The following is a 21073-nucleotide window of genomic DNA, read 5'->3' as shown; positions in this document are numbered from 1 at the left end:
GATTAAAAATAATTAGAATACCACGTGTGGCACTCTCATACCTATAAAGATATGTCACTTGCAGAAAGTTTTCATTGCTGTGTAAATAATAATCAATAAATGGTAGTACTATTTTTCCGGGACAAATAAAAACGTAAGATGTATATAAATAAATAACATTTATTTAAAGAAAATGTAGGTAAATATTACAAAAGAAAAATCAGTCTTAACTTAAATCTAGTGGATACTTAACAACGGGAATATAGGACATAATTTACAAAATATATAATGAAATTACATTATCAAAGGAATTAATCGACTTCTTCGATGGTAGGTCCTCCCGGACGAGCACCGGGGCAACCTTGAGCACCGGGGAAACCTTGAGCGCCGGGATGAGGAGCACCACCGGCTTGTCCTGCGCCGTGTATCTTCATCATGAGAGCCGAACAACTCTTTTGGATTTCCTTTAGTTTGTACTCGTACTCTTCTTTGTCTGCCAACTGATTGTTGTCCAGCCACTGGACGACCGCGTCGCATTCCTGTTTGCCGGTGTTCCTTTCCGATTCGGTCAACCTGTCACCTGCCTCGTCCAACGCTTGTTTAACCCCAAACACGTAGCTCTCCAACTGGTTCTTGGCCGCGATCTTAGCTTTCTGTCGTTCGTCCTCTTCCTTGTACCGTTCGGCCTCGCTGAGCATACGATCGATTTCGGCCTGAGACAGGCGGCCCTTGTCGTTCTTGATGACAATATTCTTGGAGCGGCCAGAGCTGTTGTCCTTTGCCGACACGTTCAAAATACCGTTGGCATCCATGTCGAAAGTCACCTCAATCTTGGGCGTACCTCTGGGCGCCGGAGGTATGCCGGTCAGGTCGAAAGTTCCCAACAGGTTGTTGTCCTTGGTCATGGCCCTTTCTCCTTCGAACACCTGGATGGTGACGGCCGGCTGGTTGTCCGCATAAGTGGTGAACGTTTGGGTCTGCTTGCACGGAATGGTTGAATTGCGGTCGACGATTTTGGTCATCACGCCGCCCGCGGTCTCGATGCCCAGTGACAGCGGAGTGACGTCCACGAGCAACACATCTTGAATCGCAGAACTCGTGTCGCCGCTCAGAATGGCCGCCTGTACCGCGGCGCCGTACGCTACCGCCTCGTCGGGGTTGATGGACAGGTTGAGCGACTTGCCGCAGAAATAGTTTTGCAGGAGACTCTGGATCTTCGGGATTCGCGTCGAACCGCCCACGAGCACCACGTCGTGTATGTCTCCCTTGTCCAACTTGGCGTCCGCCAATGCCTTCTCTACCGGCTGCAGGGTCGATCTGAACAGATCGGCGCACAGTTCTTCGAAACGGGCTCGGGACACTCGTGTGTAGAAATCGATGCCTTCCATCAGGGCGTCGATCTCTATGGTGGCCTCCGAACTGGACGACAGTGTTCTCTTGGCCCGTTCTGCGGCCGTCCTCAACCGTCTCAACGCTCTCGGATTGGAGTGCACGTCCTTTTTAGATTTCCTCTTGAACTCTTCGGCCAAATGCGACACCAGTCGGTTGTCGAAGTCTTCGCCGCCCAAGTGCGTGTCACCCGCCGTCGACTTCACTTCGAATATCGAACCCTCGTCGATCTGCAGAACGGACACGTCGAACGTGCCACCGCCCAGATCGAATATCAACACGTTCCTCTCGCCTTTCAGGTTCTTGTCCAGACCGTAAGCCAAAGCCGCAGCCGTCGGTTCGTTGATTATTCGCATCACGTTCAGACCGGCTATGGCGCCCGCGTCCTTGGTCGCTTGTCTCTGCGAATCGTTGAAGTACGCGGGCACCGTGATCACGGCGTCCGTCACTTCGCGGCCCAAGTACGCTTCCGCCGTCTCCTTCATCTTCGTCAGCACCATTGAACTGATTTCTTCCGGGGCGAATACCTTCCGTTCGCCCTTGAATTCCACTTGGATCTTGGGCTTACCGAAATCGTTCACCACTTTGAACGGCCAGTGTTTAATGTCCGCTTGCGTCTTGTCGTCGTCAAATCGACGGCCGATCAATCGTTTGGCGTCGAACACCGTATTGACAGGGTTCATTGCAACCTGGTTCTTGGCCGCGTCGCCGATCAACCGTTCGGTGTCGGTGAACGCCACATAACTCGGGGTGGTCCTGTTTCCTTGATCGTTGGCGATGACCTCTACTTTTCCGTGTTGCCAGATACCCACACACGAATAGGTGGTACCCAGGTCGATACCAATCGCTGTTCTCTTAACCATTCTGACGATTATGTAATACAGTTGTCAACTATATGCACGGGCACAATAATTAATACAAAAAAAAAAAAAACTATGCTTAATCGTATACAATATCAAAGTTATAGCACTGTATAGGTACTTGTAAAATATGTCACTGGTAATTTAGAGCAAAATCGATAAATTCACTTTTTGTTCAAATGTAACACAGCGCTTTAATATGTCGAATAATAATTATAGTTTCGCGTATGACACTGAGAGTCGCACAAGATAGATTTGAATCGTTCAATGAATCGCACTATTACCGCTTCGAATTCAAACTGATGCCGGGGACCGCGCGTCTAGTGTTTATATATCCGACCGAATGTTCGAGAACGTTCGGTACGTTTCGAGAGCACAGCCGTCTGCGCCGCGCCGCCGCCCTACCTCACCACTTCTTGTGTCGTACTGTAATTTTAGTTTTCACTTTTCACCATACCTACCTAATAAATATAATATAACAATGGTGCGATGGAACGTTCGAGAATTTTCCCTGTCTTTCTCAGTTTCTCGTCAATAAATGTTATTTTCACAGCGTTTGCTCACCATTCAAACGTCTTCATATTTGGTTTTTTATTTATATTGATTATAGAATTTCGGAATAAAATTCCCTAAACTACAATATTACTCAAAATCACACGAAAATGATTGAACAAATGATTTTTAAACGATGGTTACCAGTTACCACATTATTGATGTTTAAGTACAAAATATATATATAGGTAGGTAGGCAATATATAGCTATACTTATCATTTAAATATTCAATGAATATTATATCGTATTTAAATATCATATAAGTTCAACAATTAGAGAATATTAAAATCAAGTATATTATTAAGAATTGTTAAAATAAAAATCCAATCTATGTTCAATGTTTAAAACAAATATTAAATACATTTTAACTTACTTTTAAATTTTATTATAATATTTAAACATTACCGTTTTGTTTTTTAATTTTTTGTATTGATTAAACACTTTTGGCAGAATCCCGAAAAAAAGACCAAGAAATGAAAGAACACGGAAAAAAGAACAACAGAAAAATAGAACAATTTTTAAAAATGCTAAATATAATACCACAAAATAAATTAATAATTTATATTAATAATTTCATTTATTCTGTGATAATACCTACTAATTGATTATGAACATTTAAAAAGTGCATACATTTGTAGTTAGTGACAGTGTAAAATAATCACTTATTATGAACACATTTTAAATAAGTTAATCAAAGAAAATATTATAAATTAGTTACTATTTAAATTACTAAAAATTACTATCTCAAAAAAATTACGTAAATGCTTCGTTGCACACAATACGAAATATTTTACAAATCATTTGACGTACATTTAAACATAACTTAATCTGTTACAATGGTATTATATTTATACATTAATAATAATTTAAATATAATTAAATATACATTTTTCTTAGGGATTGGATTCTGACCGTTTTTAAGGAATTCAATAATTTTGTAATATTTTTTTTGATATATCTAAAAATTTTAAATGTAGGCATAATAAGTGATTACTTTACACATTAATTACAGAGTAAGCATTATTTTTAAATTTACATAATCCATTAGTTTTATATTTTAAATGTTTTAAAATTGTTTTTTTTTCTACTACCCCTTTTTCAACATATTATGTGGGCCACTGGGTTCCAATATATTTGGTTTTACATTCATTACACGTCACATGTATAATTCTGTAAACAATTAATTTCAGCTTTGTGTTTTTTTTAAATATAAATTTATATAATTATTAGGCAATGCGTTTTTTCAAGTTTTACTTTATAGATACAATATTAAAAACAAATTTAAAAAATTAAAAATTATGATATAGGTAGGCAGTATGCATAACATATTTCGAATCGTCGATTCATTAAATTATAACAATAATAATAGTAACAACATTGATTTTAAATACTAGTATTTATAATCAATGGTAATAATTACAAAAAATGATGAGCCACTCTAGTAAGGAAAAATCGAGAAGCACATTATTATATTATATTTAATAGTTCAATAATATAAAGCAGTTGCCGAAATATCGATAAATTGTTGCAGTGGAATGGGGTGAAGTGAACCTGGTATGGTGACGTGGTCGCTTAATATTTTTTGTGATATTCATCAGTGTAATCTTGAAACGTTGAAACGGTTTCATATCAATCTATTTAACTAATTCTACCTCCAGCTTTATCAAAATGAACGATTTTTTATAAAAGTGAATACATTTTTAGACAATTCTTAGTAAATACTTATCGTTTATTTTGTATTTTTGTACTTAATTACGAATTTTTTTGTTTAAAGTCGTTTACCTTAAAATGAAGTAAAACTGTGAACAACTTCACACTTTAAAATGTGTTTTATATGTTCTCGTTACCTTTTTAAAATACTAATAATGATAAATTTGTTATTATATTGGTACTTAGAAACAAAAACAAATCAAGTATTTCAAAAACGTATTGTAAAGCGGACCACCTCAAGGTGTCTGTAATTTGAAGTACACAGAACAAAAGTACACTGGCAGTTAAATACTTAAATCCGTAAAATAAAATCAACTTTATTTAAGAAAATATTGAATTAAAATATCAAATTTATAAATTTAGTTAATTTCATGTATTAATAATTAATAAATTATAAACCGGGAAAAATAATTGTTATGCTCAAAATGTAGTTTAATCATTAAAAAAAAATGTATAATAATAATATGAGCTAAGGATAAAATGAAGTGGGCACGAACAGGTGGGTGCCGGGCGGGTGACGGGGAGCCATTCTAAATGATGAATATAGATAGCGCTAGATTCGCACTTGCATCCATTTCCCAATTCCCACTGCGCAAAGCTACTACGTTTGTTCTTTGTGCCACTACCGAAGTCCTAACTTTAAGCGTGCCGGTAATTGGTAATATTACTGATTAGGCTTTGGTTTCCAGCCCTTTCTATAAATTATGATAATTACGTATCTTATAGCATGATGTAAATTTACTTTATCATGTCTTATAGTTCGTGTATTAAACTATGGGCGGAAACAGGGCCACAAATTTGGCTTGGTGGGCCCGAATGTGAGGGTAGAAGTAGAATCACAGAACAATGAGAATATTGCGGGCCGGCTCCCCGTCACCCGCCAACCGTTTCGATATCGTTTCCAGTCCTCTACTCCCTCTCAATCATCGTCTGTGTTCGACGTATCAAAGAGTGTGTTACTGTGTTATCTCATTCCGTGCTTCGTGGTTAACGATCTTCGTTTGTTTTGAAATTTTGAATGCTCGGCCGTTCGGAATTCAAATTTGGAGACGTAATTACACAGCATAGACAGTAGACTAGATGACTTCGTCAAACGTTTCAGTGTTTCATTTACTTATTGATTAAAATGATAATTTTATCGATTACGGTGGTTTAATTATCGTAATATACGTTAGTGGTCTCTGGTACTCGTTTATGTTATTTCTGTAATTGATTATTATGTTTCATTAATATCATTTCTTGAGTTTATTTCCGATTTCGAGTCAATAATCAATAATCATGTCCAAATCAGGGATAGAACCCAAAGCTTCGTCTACGGCTGTTAAACCTCAAGATCAACGGTATGTTGCAAACTATACATATCTAATTATAATATTATTGTTATCCAAGTCCAGGCTTCATATAAATGTATAAAAAAAAAAACTTATACTTAAATGAACATAATTCCTGTATGTTATGTCCCCGTTTAATAAGCCTGCTTATTGGTCCTGGTATTGATGATGCTAACATCACCTTGCTAGTTCCTGGATAGCTGCAAGTTGACCACCTGACAAATTTTTTAGTGACAAATCCCCCCCCCCCACATACAACCTGTGTTCCTCAACAAACACTAACTCCCTTTCAAAAATGCTAATTTTCATAGTTGCAGATGCTAAGATTAATAAGTATTGACATTCTGTTAAGAAGTTAAATAAACCATTCAGCATAGCCGCATAGGTATATTTGGTATACTATAAAACCTACTTATAATAATATCAAATGAATAAAAAATATTTCAGTCATAACCATATTTCTAGGGTCTACAATATTCTATAAGTAAATTATTATTTGACTTTATATCATACCAGCTTCGATATAAATGTATTCTGCACATACTAATTTGTAGAGTTTGAAATTATTTTACTGCAATCGAACAGGTATAGGCATTAAAATATTAAGTTCTTTATTATTAATTTTTGTAAATTTCTTTAACATTCACATTTAACAATAATATATGTGTGTTGCTTTTGATGTCTGTTTATTTTAAATTTTTAATGTTAAACTTACTAATAATTCACCGTAACTCAGCTTAAAATTAAAATATCAAAGTGATAGACGAGAGAAATCAGATAATATTCATACCTTGTATTTAATTATATGTCAATTTACCATAATATTAAATCCAACAACACAAAATGGATTATAATTAACATTTTTAAAGATATTTCATAACTAGTTGTAAATTAACATGTTGGGGATTTTTGATATTTGAGTGTAAATCCAAAACAAATAACCTCGACAACTACTGTATAGCAGAGCAGTACCCACATGTTCACCTTATTTTTTTATTGCTGTTCGGATATGCAGGCTACATAATATATGATTGTAAATCCTATATCCGAGCAGCACCAAATTTATTTCACCATTCAAAATGTGAGAATTAGAAATAAGTATTTCAACAGATATAATATAAATATGTACTTAACTATGTTTACTTAATTTATATACTATATTTCTAAAATATATATTAAAACGGAAAAATTGTAATTCATGTCAAAAAAAAATGAATGCATATGAATCTGGAAAAAGATACAAATGCAATCATTTCACTGAGGTAGTAACTAATTAACTAATAATGGCTATTTAACAAGCCGAAGTTGACAATTAAAAAATAAGGTTGAATTTAATTTGAGCAACTTCAAAAGCAAATAGTTACAGGTAATTTATATTTTCTAGGTCCTTAAGAAATTATCTCAAGAATTCTAGAATCAATGAAACATTTGGTTCAACTTACTCTGATGAATTGACTGATTGTAATTTAGGAACAAAAACCTTATCAGAATTATCAAGCAACAAAAAAAATTTACAAATGGATAGTATGTATTCATCATTTGGTGGGCAATCTTCTTTGGGAATTTTAGAATTAGAGAACATGTCAGGTAATAATAATTATAAAGTACCTAACTACAAATATTTTGGCATTTCTTAATATTGCTGTAACTTTTAGATATAGGTAATACATACAAAAGAGAATCATTACAATACAATAATCATAATAACAAACCTGTTCTGCAACGTCGTTTAAGTCAAGCTACTCAAGAAAGAAATACTCTTGCTAGAGCAAGTTCTATAAAAAATATTGTTAATAGTAAATATATATTTTGTCATAGTTTAAATTGAATTGTAATGAATTATTTTTTTACTTATAGAGAACGAAATTAATGAGCAGAGTGTCAGGTCATCTTTAACAAATGTAACCAATTCATTCAAAGATATGTTAGTTATAAATTAGACTAATCATTTAATTGTACCTACTAAATAAATTAAATCTATTTATTTAGGTTGAAAAACAAATTTAATGATTCAATCAGTTCAATTTCTAGTGATGATTTTATATGTGGTAGTGACTTTAAGGAAAAATTAGCAGAAACTGAAGAAATTAACCGAAAAGAATTTGGATCATTATCTGAAAGTCGTTTTGATTTTTCTTTAGAAGGAGAAAAGTAATGAATATTAATAATTATTAAATTTGATTTATTTTTAGGCATTTTGGCAACCTATTACTGTGATAATGATTATCAAAAGTTCAATAATGAGTGTATTTTCATCTCTTTATATCAATGTATATATATAAAACTGTTTAAGACTTTAAAATTATAGGCAATCCAATGAAAATGCATCATTTGCTGCTAATTACTTTGCTGCTAAAAGTATACCTGTAGAAGACTTATCTGTAATTTTTCCCAAAAGAAATAACTGTAATACAACATTCACAAAAGAGTTAAAAGGAAGTTTAGTCCCAAGTGATATTAAAAAAAACCCAGAAGGTGATTTACAATTACATTTTGTAATCAAAACTGTTAACTATTTATGTATTTTTGACTTTTCAGATCAACAATCACATATAGGTTACAAGACAATGTCTTCAATTACATCTTGGACTGACAGTCATGTGTCTAATAATTTTTTAAACTTAACAAGTTTGTCTGATATTTCTGAAGTATTAACATCTAAAACGAATTCAGCTAACCCAAAAGAATTGACTGAAGTATTGCTATCAGGAGGTTTGAAAATAGCTACAATAAATTATGTTTCTTTAGAAGTATCGCTTACCTACTATTTATTCTTCCGTAGATTGTAAAATAATATTTTATGCCATGCTTTTATTTTATTTTTAACCGATCTTTTCATCTTCTTTTCTTTGCTTAGCAATTTCAAAATGTTTTATTTAGATATGAGAGGCAAGTTTTAATTGAAGAGTTATGAAAAATATTAACTTATATGTAATTTATAATTCTATAATTTTTTTATTAAACAAATTACGTACCTAATTGAGTAAAATGTGAATAATATCATAAAAATACAAAATTTGAATTCTACGATTGTTTATTTTTTAGTCATATTTACAAACAAAAATAATTTCTATTTCCAGTAAATAATGATTTCATAATAAATTAATTGTTTCACTTTTTGTTTTTCAAAGTTCAACAACCAATATCATAGAAATCTACAGGATAACACTTACTCAACTATACCTAATTGTCTAGTTTTATTTAATTTTTTTATTTCTTCTATCAGTGCTTATTGAGATATTTATATTGAAGTGTATTTGTATGGACAATCTTAAAACCTAAGTTTTCTTGGTCAGTATTTTCAGTGATATTGATATTCACAGACCGAAAAAAGTAACAAATTTATGTATTAAACAAAATGGATTTTTTAACTTTAAAATAAATTCATCATAATAATTAAGCCTTTATACAAAATAGCTAATAGTTAGTTTAAAAAAATAATACAAAACATTTTAGCAAATACCTAAAAATTTCATTTGGTTTTTATTTGTGAATGATAATAATTGTTTAATTTATCATAGCATTTACTAGTAAAACTTAACTAGTGATCGAGCTTTGAAGGTAACATATACTCATATTTTATATACTTAAAATGTATATTATGTATGAATATAATTCATTTTTTTTAATTTAAATTTGTTTCAATTAAGTTTATCAATTCTTGTAAATTTAGATTTGTCTGATGACAGACAGTTAAATGAATCTTATAAGTTTCCTCAAAGACGATTATCTACTTCCACTAGATTCTCTTATGCTTCGCAAAATCTTGAGCATGCAGAACTATGTAAATTTATTTTTATTTTTCTCCATTATGTATTTTTTTTTGCATAACATGTAAATTATATTTTAATTTTTTAGATTTCAAATCTTTAGAAAATTGTAGTTTTATTTCTCCACAAAAAAATATTGCTAGTGTCCATGAAACAACTTTAGAATCAAATAAAAGTATTAACTTGGAAAAAAGTTATGAAAATAAAAGTGAAATATATAAAAATACCTCAAATCAATATACAACAAACAAATACAATTTATCCAATAATTTTAACAAGTAAATTTACTACATAAATAAATACCATTTTAAGTGCAACACATAATTAGTAATATATTTAAATGTTTCAGGAAACAAACACAAAACCAAACAAATAGTAGTTGTCATTTTTTTTTGACTTCTAAAAGTGGATATTTTGAAAACTGCACATCGGAAACATCAGAGACATTGGATAACAATATTGGTCTTTCAAATTTTTCTATTTTAACTAATGATCATGAAGTTCTGACTGAAATGTCTTTAGATAAATCTACTAATGTTTCTAAAACTGTCTATTGTAATGAAGCTATAAGTCAAGATAAATTAAATCTGTCAACTGTTCAAGATTACAGTTAGTTTTAATTATTTTTTTATTTAGGGCTTTAAAAATATTTATACAATGATAAATCATTATAATTATAAAGGATTATAAGTAGGAGTTTGATTCATAGATCAAAGTATAAATACTTAACACTTATTTTTATTTTCTATATTTTAAACCCTACACAATAATTACCATTTTCCTTCACCTGGATTCACATCATAAGCATTGACCACTTTTGATAGAACATACATTTTTAGACTATTTATTTTATATATTTTCCACATAATACAGTTTTTGTTTTTTATTCTAAGGGAAAATCAGTAAAACACTTGAAATTGGTGATATATGTATTGGAACTTACTCTCAAGCCGTAATTACATTGGAAAATCAATTAAACATCGAAGCCAAATATACATTAAATTTATTGGACACGTCGCTTAATCATAACAATGATTTTAAATTTGATGAAAAAAAAGTAATTGGATCAAATGTGGCAACTATATTTTGTTCGGATAAAACTTGCATAATACCTCCATTATCTGATGCTTCATTTACTGTATGACTACTAAAACATGTAATACATTTCTATGTGTATTTATGTATATATTTTTTTCTAGATTGGGATTATTCCCTTAATTTTGGGCAGTATAAATATTTATATTAAACTTAAAAGTGACGATATATCTCAAGAAATTTATCGTAATATTCAAATTCATTCTGTTGAGCCACAAGTATATTTTTAATTTGTTTAAGTTTTAGATAAACCATCGAATAAAATATTTCTATTTTTAGGTAACATGGTTAAATAACTCTTTTGGATCTATAGATTTTGGTTTATTACCAGAGTTATCACAAAAGTCTTTACCTATCAAGTTAATGAACAAAGGAACATACCAAGTTCCTATTAAATTTATTTTAAACCAGGTTTGTTAAAATTAAACAATAAACCATACAATTTATATTATTGCTTGCCTATGTATTTTAATTGTATACAAATAAATATAATGGTAATGATAATGAACTAGTTGATTTAATCAAAGTTTAAGAATATTACAATGTGAAGTACTGAAATGTTCAAACTTTTTCGGCTGAATCCTTAACGCATGATTACTTGTTTATAAAATAAAGATGATTAATGATCTTATAATTAATAAATAAATAACATGATATTATCTTGAATATTAAATATACTTATAATTGTTTCAGGATAACTGTGATGACATTATTCAGGCCAAAGCCATTCTAAATCCATCTGAATTGTGGCAATGTGAAGTGAACATGTTAACAACTAATTTTTCAAAAACTAATTGCAAACTTACTGGTCGTCTTCAAGTAGTCTTAGATTCTGTTGAACAATTGTCTACTAATTATTCACCGTTGTTATACTGTTCGAATTTAACGGGACGTGTTGGTTTTACATCTATCTCTTTTGATCAGAATCCTTTATTATTGCAAAAATCTGGACAGTTTTCATTAAATGGTGCTATAGAAATAACCAACAATAGTGAAATTCCAATTAGTTTAATTGTTCAACAAAAGGACAAACAATGTGCTGAATTTACAATTCAGCCTGATAAATTCAAATTAGCTGTTAATGAAAAAGTTAAAATTAATGTTGTGTTTTTACCAACCAAGCCAATTAATTATTTCAAGTAATATTATATAACGCTTAAATATTTTAACACTTAATTGATGATTAATAATGAATTATTTTTGTTTGACTTTATTTTTAGGGAAACAAGTATTTGTTTACAAGTTGTATCTTCGCAGAAACAATTTTTTTTTAAAGTCAACTATATTGAATCTAATCGTAATAATATTTATTTTCTTGTATCATGTAAAATCAGAAGTGCATTCAAAGTAATTTTACTTTATTTTAGTCGAGTTTCAACAAATGAGTTCACCATCTTCACGACCTATATCTCCTTGGAGTACAAGTTCATCCAGTGCTGGTATATTTTTAATTAATTGTTAAATTTATGTTTCGTAATTGATTTAATTTGAATCTGTTAACAGTTGGGCGGTTGGAATTAGAATCTACTTGTTCAAGTTTAATATGGGGAAGTGTACCTTCAAACACTAAATCAGTACAAATATTTACCTTACGCAACCGTGGTTCACATAAGGAAAAATTGCATCTAAGAATAAGAGATAATAAGAATTGTTTTAAGGTATGTAACTTTAAAAAATAAAAATATTTACATAAGATTTTTAATTGTATTTACTTTTAAGCTGATATCTTCTGGTGAATATCAAGTGTCAGAAATGAAATTGTTACTAGAGCCGATGGAAAGTCAAAAATTGAGTGTAGCACTTATATCCACGTCAAATGAAGGCCAGGCTTATGGTCACTTAATTTTACAAAGACAAAATAGCAACGAAAAACGAGTGGTTAGTTTGTAAATTATTAACTATTAATTTTTTTTTACAACCTAGTTGCGAAATTAATGAATTCATTAAAAAGATATTTAGGTTTTTTACAGTTAGGTGAGGTAGTCTGCTGATTTTCATTAAATTAGTTTTTACTTTATTTGTGTTCATCTATATTTTTGAAGAGGTTTGTAGAATAAAATATTTACTGATAATAAATTGGTTTTGGAAATTTCTGCACTGGATATTTTTAAATATATAAGAATTAAAAAAAAAATTGTATTAAACATTATTGATATTATAACAGATTTTTATTAGTTCAATTAAAATTCCATCTCAACATCGTCCACTATTTAGATATTTATCTGTGGTTTATGTTGCATAAATGTTCGACTTTATAACTGTTCTAAAACATTATTTTTTTTAATTCAGATTTCATTATATGGTTACTGTGGTCATTCAGTTATTGTAATTCGTGGTCCATTTGAGGACAACTTTGGTAACATGTGGCTGTATCCAAATCCCCAACTTATGACATCTCAATTGTCTATAACAAACTCTGGAAATACTGCTGCATTTGTGAAAATTGTTCAAGGTACGATTTTATTTCAATTATTTTGTTTTATTTAATTACTTCTTATAGCAACCAAAAATAATGTTCTAGAATCGGAAGATATAATTCAACCTGATGAATTCATATTGAAAAAAGGAGAAACCACTAATGTTGAAATTACAATAGTTATGAGTCCCGAACGCTTAGAAATGTTAATTGGACAAAATTGTAGCTCAAAAGTTATTAATATAAATAAAATATCATTGATTTATGGTGATGAAGCATCTAGATTGCGTTTATCAAGGTTAGTTTAACATAATTCATTGACTACCTATCACATATTGACATAGCATTTATAGTAAATACAAATATACAAAACATAAAAATAATATTCTTTGAGATTTTAACAATTTTATTAGTTATTACTTTAATACATTTTAATCTGTGTCAAAAGAAAATCTATCAAATATGGTAATACAAAATAGTAAAATATGTTCCATTTACAAAGGAAGCTATTTATATTACTTACTTTTGATTGTTTTATCAAATACTATTCATTAGGCCCACTAATTCATTTCTGTATAAAATATGTTTGTATATACTTGTTTTAAATATTAATTTTATATTTTATTGAAAAATCTTTATTTTAAGAAAGCACGGTTAAATTAATTTCCTCAGTTTCTGTACTTGTTCTGTGCTAAAGATTGTTATAATATATTTGATCTGGAATCAATTGTTATTGCATGCTTTTAATGATTCCTTGAGTGTTTCTTTCACAATTTGTAGAATATCTAAAATAAATTAATGGAGTTTATCTCATTCCTGTTCAATATTTAAAAGTATGTTATTCAGCTCCTCAATTTATACATAGATAATAATAAGTATGTACATTTTTAGACTCTGGAAGAAAAATAAAGATAAAAAAAAAATTGCGTATCTAAACCAACAACGTTTAAATGAAATATCAAAGATGTTCAATGGTATTAATCTTGTTAATGTGGATCATCTTGAAGATACCGAGGTAAATTATAACATGTATTTAAATACCTATAAAAGACGTTACTTTCAAAAAAAAATTATGTTAATGTAATGTAGAAATTCCCCAAAGAACAGAAACAAATTTTTGTTTAAGACAAAAATTACAATTCTAAATTATTTAATATTAATAGAAAACCTAACTTGTATTATAGAGACATAATTATTTATCATTTTATTTGAGTAATTATTACACACAACTCAGTTCATTTAAATTGAATGTTCTTATCTATCAACTGTCTTTTACGAGATAGAATTTTATTATTTTTTCAGAGTAACAATTTTAGTAGTCCATAGACCTTGGTGTTATATAAAATTAATTTATTCAATATTCTTATCAATACTCATAAATTATCACTCCAATATTTTCTGAAATTAACTACCCAATAGTATCTTTGTATACAAATTATTTAATTAATCAACCAAAATAATATTTATTATAAAAACCTAAGCTTACCGATTATTTCCTAACAAAAGGAACTCGTGTGTCCATAATATAATCATGCATCTTGTAATAAGAATCTTAACCTTGCCTATGTTTATTTGTAGAAATCATTGCCTAAATTATGGAAAATGGACATAAGCGAAGACAGTATTGTAGTTTTGATGGAAACAAATAATTTAGAATCATTATTATGTGACACGACAACCGTTTTTAGTGAACTAGAGACAACTGTGTAAGTATATACATATTTGAGTTTTAGATTTCTTATGTTAAATGACAAAATGTGTAATATATTTTATTATTTTATTTAAGATTAAGTACTACTTTTTAATACTTTATTAATAATTTGTTTTTATATATTTAATACTTTTACAGAATCAGCAGACTGCCCTAGTAATTTACTCATCCTTGACTTCCTTGTCAAATATTTACTGGAAAATAGTGGTGAATTGTTTTGTAAATTAATATATATTTTTTTTAATACATACATTTTATATTTTATAATTATATCAGATGTGTAACTTTTTAATATTTTTGTGATCTCTATATTTTTTTTATGTTTAATGAAACGTGTTTAATTATCATTCGTACTTTTAAATAAATATAAATTTATAAATTCCTTCTGGCCATCATGTTTTTGTCAGAACTTTTCTACAGATTTTTACGATAAGTCAATATTCTCATAAAAATCCAGAGAATATAATGGAGGGGCAGGTAAATGGTGCTTAATTGATGATGCAGCAATGTCTTGGAATAATATATACTAGAAAGACAATTAAGATGCCCTTGAAGAAGTTCAATGTCATTGTAGTTTGGAGGGGCGCTGATAGTTAGGGGAAGCTTAACTAGGTAGGAATGTAGAATCCTTTAGTTTGTTATGCCGGGGTGTGGGTATCATATTATTATACACTTGCAGCAACCTTCATGCAATTTAATTACATGTGGTAATACATTCCTTAAATGCTGAAAAAATTTTATTTTGCAGTGGGTTACAGCTAATTAATTTTCTAGACTATTGTTGAATATTTGAAAAGACCTAAGAGGGTGAGAAAAATTGTGAAGTAGGTAGAGATCAGAACTTATAATAATAAAAAAATTCTGTAGAAATGTATGGTAGGATTTATGCAATAACTATATTGGGATTACTAATTGGCCTTACTCAATAGAAAGTTTAAAAAAATAAACAGTTAACAATATCAACATTTTCTTATCTTCAGAGCAGGGTATTCATAATATACATATATTTGACAGTATATGGTTAATACGTAAGAGTAGGTATTTAATATAAAATAAATCTAATATTTATATTAGATATTGTTGAGATTGGAATTTATTTTAAAAATCATTGAATTATTTATTAATTTCTCTCAAATAAAGGAATAATGGTTAGGTAGACTTGGTTTTTCAGAATCTTAAAATAAACAATAGATGTACTACATTTTATTATTTTGATAATTGATTTTAATGTAAAATAAAAAAAAAAATAGGAATTAATAACTAACTTTAATTTAAAATTTTTATTTTTGGTTTGTCCCTATGCAAAATGGTTGAATTTATAAAAACTTTTTTGATTTGAATAAAACAGTATAAACATAATAATTCTGTTGGTATTTACTGAATGTAATTAAATGTTCATAATAAGCCACATATACTATGACATAAATTACAAAACAAAAATAATTAAATAAAATTAAACTGTACATTTTATGAAAAATCTGATTTTTAGAGATAAATAATAATTAACTATTTTTGTTTTTGTTTTTGTTTGTTGGAAAAATACAGGCAGTTTATTATTAAATAAGTATATATAAAAAAAAAGATTCAACTTAATGTGCAAGATAATTGATTAATTGATACAGTTAACAGACAAATCATTGAATTATGGGGGACTAATAAATTACAAGTCTTCATCCTCGTCAGGCAATGCAGTTTCTTGAGCCTCCTAAAAATAATTATTAAACAGTAAGTTTTTTTTTCATAATCATGTAATTTAATTTTTACCTTAAGGTCTTGTTCAATTTGGTCTTGCCATTGAGGGTCCATCTTAATTTCTGGGGGTACAAGAGCAGGCATTGCAACAAATTCGAGGTTGGGATCGCCGATTAATTTTCTGGCCATCCACAGGAATGGTTTTTCGAAATTGTAATTACTCTTTGCACTAATATCGTAATACTATAAAAATAAAGTTTTAATAAATTGTTTTAATTAAGAAATAAAAATAAACTATTTACCTGTAAATTCTTCTTGCGGTGGAAAACTATTGCTTTAGCTTTTACTTTTCTATCCTTGATATCCACTTTGTTGCCACAGAGCACAATCGGAATGCCTTCACATACTCTCACCAAATCTCGATGCCAATTGGGTACATTTTTGTAAGTGATACGGCTGGTAACATCAAACATAATGACAGCACATTGACCCTAAAAATGTAGTTTAGAAACTTAACACGATAGTGTAACTCTTTTTGTAATATGAAATATGTATTCTTTATTGTTTTTAGTTTATGAAGGTGCTGCAAAGGAGAACTTTGCTTTTTGGGTCATCTGTTCTTATGCATCCATATCATTTATTGTAAAAAAAAGAAACATCAAAAACAAATCTTAACTATATAAGGCTACTGCCTGTACAATTATCAGAGGGCTGTACCTCTCCAAGTTTCACCTTCGGTGCACACGTTTAATATGCAATGTGTAGTACTCAATATTACATAAGACATCTTTTTAAAGTCTTTTGCATTTGATACTTTTTATTTTTATTATAGAAGATGATAAAAATATTGCATATTATTATGAAATATTGTTCTATAGAATAGAAAAGAATACAATGATAAATATAAATAATATATACACCAAAAAATCACCGAAATTCATCAGTAATATTATTATTATTATATTATTATTTACTAGTAACAGTACAAAAATTTTAATATGTAAAACTTTTAATAGAACTCTATTATTATCATTGTTTAAGGTTTTAAATTAAAAATATAATATTCCATGTATTGTCTATATATAACTGCAAGATCAAATGTGTAAACATACTTACTAAAAACATACAAATAATTTTTTTTTTAATATAAGCAACTTAATTTAATTACTTGAATATAGTATCCGTCTCTAAGACCTCCAAATTTCTCTTGTCCTGCAGTATCCCAAACATTGAATCGAATAACACCACGAGTGGTATGGAATACCAATGGATGTACTTCTACTCCTAACGTGGCAACGTATTTCTTTTCAAATTCGCCCGTCAAATGACGCTTAACGAATGTTGTCTTGCCAGTACCTCCATCACCAACCAATACACATTTGAACGTAGGTACATCATCAGGTACATTCATTATTACTTTTTTCTGTAGAATATTAATATAATTAGTGTTCAGTAAATGAAAAAATAAAATACATCAAAATATGAAGGTTATAATTTGATAAATCATAAAATAATACAAAGAAAGTCGTTAAACATTGTTTTTTTTAAAAAGTGACTTAATAATGTTATCTTATGTTTGTATTTTCAATATGCAGCAGCACATATTATAATTGTGCATGCATTCAGCTACTTGGGTTTTCCTAAAAATCCAAAACAATATACAATTGTCACAATAAATCAATGCTGTAAATTCAATAATTTTATTGAGTGACTAAAAAAAAAGGTTAATTGTTTTGATAAGGACACCTAACCTAACAGTCAAATAAATACTCGGTAGTTACTAGTTAGTACTAATGCAGAAAGACATTAATACAACTCATAGAAAATAAAAAGATCGATTGTAATAATTTTGTACGACATACGTTAGAAAATGTCAATTATAGTATTACGATAATATGTTTACATTTACGGTAGGTACTCGTCTTATGAACCTATAATAAATCACATGGTTCAGAGAAAAATATTTTTAAAGAAAGTTACATCTAATGAATACTGTGAAGTACACAAGCTGGAAAGAATTAAATGGTTAACCAAGACTCTTAAGAAATGAAAATAGCATTTCGTGCGAGGGAAACCACCAAAGATTATAACCTAAGATTTTATGAACTCGAGCTTATGAAAAGATGCCCGGTATAATGTACAACGGTAGAAGTGATGATAATTGTTCACTACTTAAACACTAGCAATGGCGAAATAATGTGACTACTTACGTGTTTTATAGTTTTGTGTAAGCAATGTCGGCGAAAGCAAATGGAGTAATGACAATACCGTACAGTACGACTGTAACGGATTCCAACGGCTTCGTCGGAGTCGTGAGAAAAACGCGCTCGTGAGTCGTGATTGCAAACAAGGAATGATGGCGTCAGGAGAGTAGGAGACCGCCTCCGATGCCGCTATCACGTCACAACCCGCCACAAAAACTGTACAGGCGTACAGTGTTGCCAACTATAAGTGTGGTGGCCGGTGCTATTTGTATTTTTAGGCGCCATTGTTTGAATTAAAAACACCGGATACTGTTTAGTCCAAATTGCACTCTACCCCTCCCCACAGTCTAAATGAAATATTTTTTTTTCTCTCCGTGCGTCCTTTTTGATGCTGAAACGATCGTTAAGCCAGAAATTGAGGTCTGACTAAAGTTCAAGCCGAATTATGGACGTTATGGCGAAATCAATTTATTATGAAATATCATAAACACAATAGTGTTAGCAGCTCCATATTTTATATTGGAGCTACTATTGATATTCTCATCTTGGGAAAATAAGAATAAGTGTGTAACATATTTTTATTACACCCTATGTATAGAATTGCCCAGCATTACATATATTCACACTTCACACTTTCCGGTTCCGTCCAAATTGTTTCATATTATTGACACATGGCAGTTAGTTCAACATTCTCAATCAACAGAATAAAAGTTACAGTTAGTTAGCTTAAACTTTATGGCTTAGAATGCTTAGATCATATCGTATAAGCTTATATGATCTAAAGTTTATACTTATCTATGGGTACAGACGTTCAGTTATAACATATTATGTACTTATTAGGTAGTTATTAATTTATTGGACGTCGAAGTGTCTAGTCCCCGTGTGTTGTCTACGTCTTGTCTGATAATTCACGATTGTCTTCGTCTTAAAAATGCGGAACCTAGCAAATTTTATGTTCAGCAATCAGCAGTTCTCAATTTCTAATTTAGCTTTGATACTTTTAATATAAGAGTAAATTTACCTACTATTGAAGGTAGTAATTATACTATATTTCACAAGTAACAACATATTATTATTAATATATTATGATTAAGTGATTCGTTGGAAGGGTTTTTACAATAATTTATACAATGCTTTTGATATGAGTAATTTCTGATTGGAGTGTAAAATATTATAATTATTTAAACGTACCTACATACACATACACGGCATAAGCTCATACTTCATTGCTTTATTAGTAAACATTTAAATTTAACTTTTAACTGCACAAGTATTTGAAATTCATCACCTTACATGTATTTGTATTAGGTAGTTAATCTTTATTTAGGTAATACAATATTTGCATTAGGTACCTAGGTGACTAGGTACCATACCGATACGCAGTAGTATTGTGTCATTATTTCCATGCAGAAGTTGACAGAATGAATTTCTCGGTCTGTTTAATGTAGATATAATATAATGTACCTATATATATTATTTGCCTAATAATTACAGATAAGTTCTTTGCTGGTAATACGATCGCACCTAAAAAATACGGAAAATTATCTATTCCTTGAAATATTTAATTTTGAATGTGTAAAATGTAAACATATAAAATTGTATGTAATTTCGATAAATTATGGATTTGTAATATAGGTATATACATGGGAAAATTAGGTAACAAAAAAAAAGTTGAACATAATGATAAAAATACCTGTGTATTATTAATGGTGAAAAAGCGAAAAAGCAAAAAACATATCGTATGACATCACATGAATATATATATATAAAAAAAAGTACAATTAATTTTAGGCCAGATTTTTCGATTTTAAAAACAATGAAGTGATACCAAATACTAAATAGTAGAGTGTATTTGTTTGTTATCGCCCCGCCACCGAGCAGTGTAAATAAATGTATCACCCAGCCAACAGACGACCTTACGAGTACGACTGACGTAGTGACGTCTGCAGAATGCAGTACCTATTTAATCTAAAATTTAAATGACTGATACCTATTTATCGCTATTTGACTATATGTATCTTGAATTTCGCTATCAGCTATTACGTGCATGTTAGTCTAGTATGAGTTGTATTCATAGAAAAAGGGTAATTAATAAATACTTATTTAAGTATTTGAAATTTAATTTAATTAGATATACTTAATTAATAATTATACTCATTTTAGAATGTTGTCGGCTTATTGTAATGTTGTATACTAAATTTCAAGTGCTTTCTACTTACCTGATAAAGTTATTACCTAACTAATTTTATTACATTGATAAAAATTGATTTAAATAAGTTATTATTTCCCGCAATATTTATTACTGGCATTCAAATTTTACAAAAGTAGAAAACATAAAAAATAGAGCAAGAATAACCTACTTA

The 21073-nt window shown here is 29.7% G+C and overlaps 3 protein-coding genes across 5 annotated transcripts; 1 reads left to right on the top strand and 2 right to left on the bottom strand.

The window, feature by feature from the left end:
• Nucleotides 1-141: 141 nt before the first annotated feature.
• On the bottom strand, nt 142-2348 carry LOC111032090 (heat shock protein 68-like). The gene has a single exon (XM_022312299.1). It carries the CDS (start codon nt 2229-2231, stop codon nt 291-293), a length of 1941 nt encoding a protein of 646 aa, XP_022167991.1. The 5' UTR covers nt 2232-2348; the 3' UTR covers nt 142-290.
• A 2756-nt stretch (nt 2349-5104) lies between these two features.
• On the top strand, nt 5105-15196 carry LOC111032049. 2 transcript variants are annotated; one of them, XM_022312221.1, is made up of 23 exons: nt 5105-5831; nt 7207-7409; nt 7478-7618; nt 7680-7746; nt 7812-7973; nt 8131-8297; nt 8361-8534; nt 9496-9606; nt 9681-9870; nt 9942-10201; nt 10486-10730; nt 10792-10905; nt 10967-11098; nt 11381-11826; nt 11908-11984; nt 12055-12126; nt 12191-12345; nt 12407-12565; nt 12977-13139; nt 13209-13401; nt 13995-14118; nt 14682-14809; nt 14953-15196. In XM_022312221.1, exons 1-23 carry the CDS (start codon nt 5770-5772, stop codon nt 14969-14971), a joined length of 3564 nt encoding a protein of 1187 aa, XP_022167913.1. In that variant the 5' UTR covers nt 5105-5769; the 3' UTR covers nt 14972-15196. The 2 variants fall into 2 exon arrangements, with proteins under 2 accessions (XP_022167913.1, XP_022167915.1); XM_022312223.1 differs by lacking the exon at nt 9496-9606 and having other exon boundaries at nt 5106-5831.
• Nucleotides 15197-16173: 977 nt separating this feature from the next.
• Nucleotides 16174-18873, bottom strand: LOC111032052 (GTP-binding nuclear protein Ran). 2 transcript variants are annotated; one of them, XM_022312235.1, is made up of 5 exons: nt 18713-18873; nt 17675-17929; nt 16809-16997; nt 16579-16749; nt 16174-16519 (listed from the first exon to the last, which is right to left on the bottom strand). In XM_022312235.1, the coding sequence occupies exons 2-5, from the start codon at nt 17915-17917 to the stop codon at nt 16475-16477; spliced, it is 648 nt and encodes a 215-aa protein (XP_022167927.1). In that variant the 5' UTR covers nt 17918-17929; nt 18713-18873; the 3' UTR covers nt 16174-16474. The 2 variants fall into 2 exon arrangements, with proteins under 2 accessions (XP_022167927.1, XP_022167926.1); XM_022312234.1 differs by having other exon boundaries at nt 18717-18873.
• Nucleotides 18874-21073: the final 2200 nt, after the last annotated feature.

Source organism: Myzus persicae, unplaced genomic scaffold, assembly GCF_001856785.1.
Source record: "Myzus persicae strain clone G006 unplaced genomic scaffold, MPER_G0061.0, whole genome shotgun sequence".
Classification (NCBI taxonomy): Eukaryota; Metazoa; Arthropoda; class Insecta; order Hemiptera; family Aphididae; genus Myzus; species Myzus persicae.
Note: the sequence above shows the minus strand (reverse complement) of the source record. Positions and strands in the feature narration are given on the sequence as shown.

Bases quoted from the DNA above. Each gene is read 5' to 3' on its own strand.
- LOC111032090 (XM_022312299.1), bottom strand. From the start codon at position 2,231: ATGGTTAAGAGAACAGCGATTGGTATCGACCTGGGTACCACCTATTCG.
- LOC111032049 (XM_022312221.1), top strand. From the start codon at position 5,770: ATGTCCAAATCAGGGATAGAACCCAAAGCTTCGTCTACGGCTGTTAAA. The intron at 11,827-11,907 runs GTAATATTATAT...CTTTATTTTTAG, and splicing joins AAGCCAATTAATTATTTCAA to GGAAACAAGTATTTGTTTAC. The intron at 13,402-13,994 runs GTTAGTTTAACA...GTACATTTTTAG, and splicing joins TCTAGATTGCGTTTATCAAG to ACTCTGGAAGAAAAATAAAG.
- LOC111032052 (XM_022312235.1), bottom strand. From the start codon at position 17,917: ATGAATGTACCTGATGATGTACCTACGTTCAAATGTGTATTGGTTGGT. The intron at 16,998-17,674 runs GTAATTAAATTA...CTACATTTTTAG, and splicing joins GAGACGGATACTATATTCAA to GGTCAATGTGCTGTCATTAT. The intron at 16,520-16,578 runs GTAAAAATTAAA...AATTATTTTTAG, and splicing joins AAATTGAACAAGACCTTAAG to GAGGCTCAAGAAACTGCATT.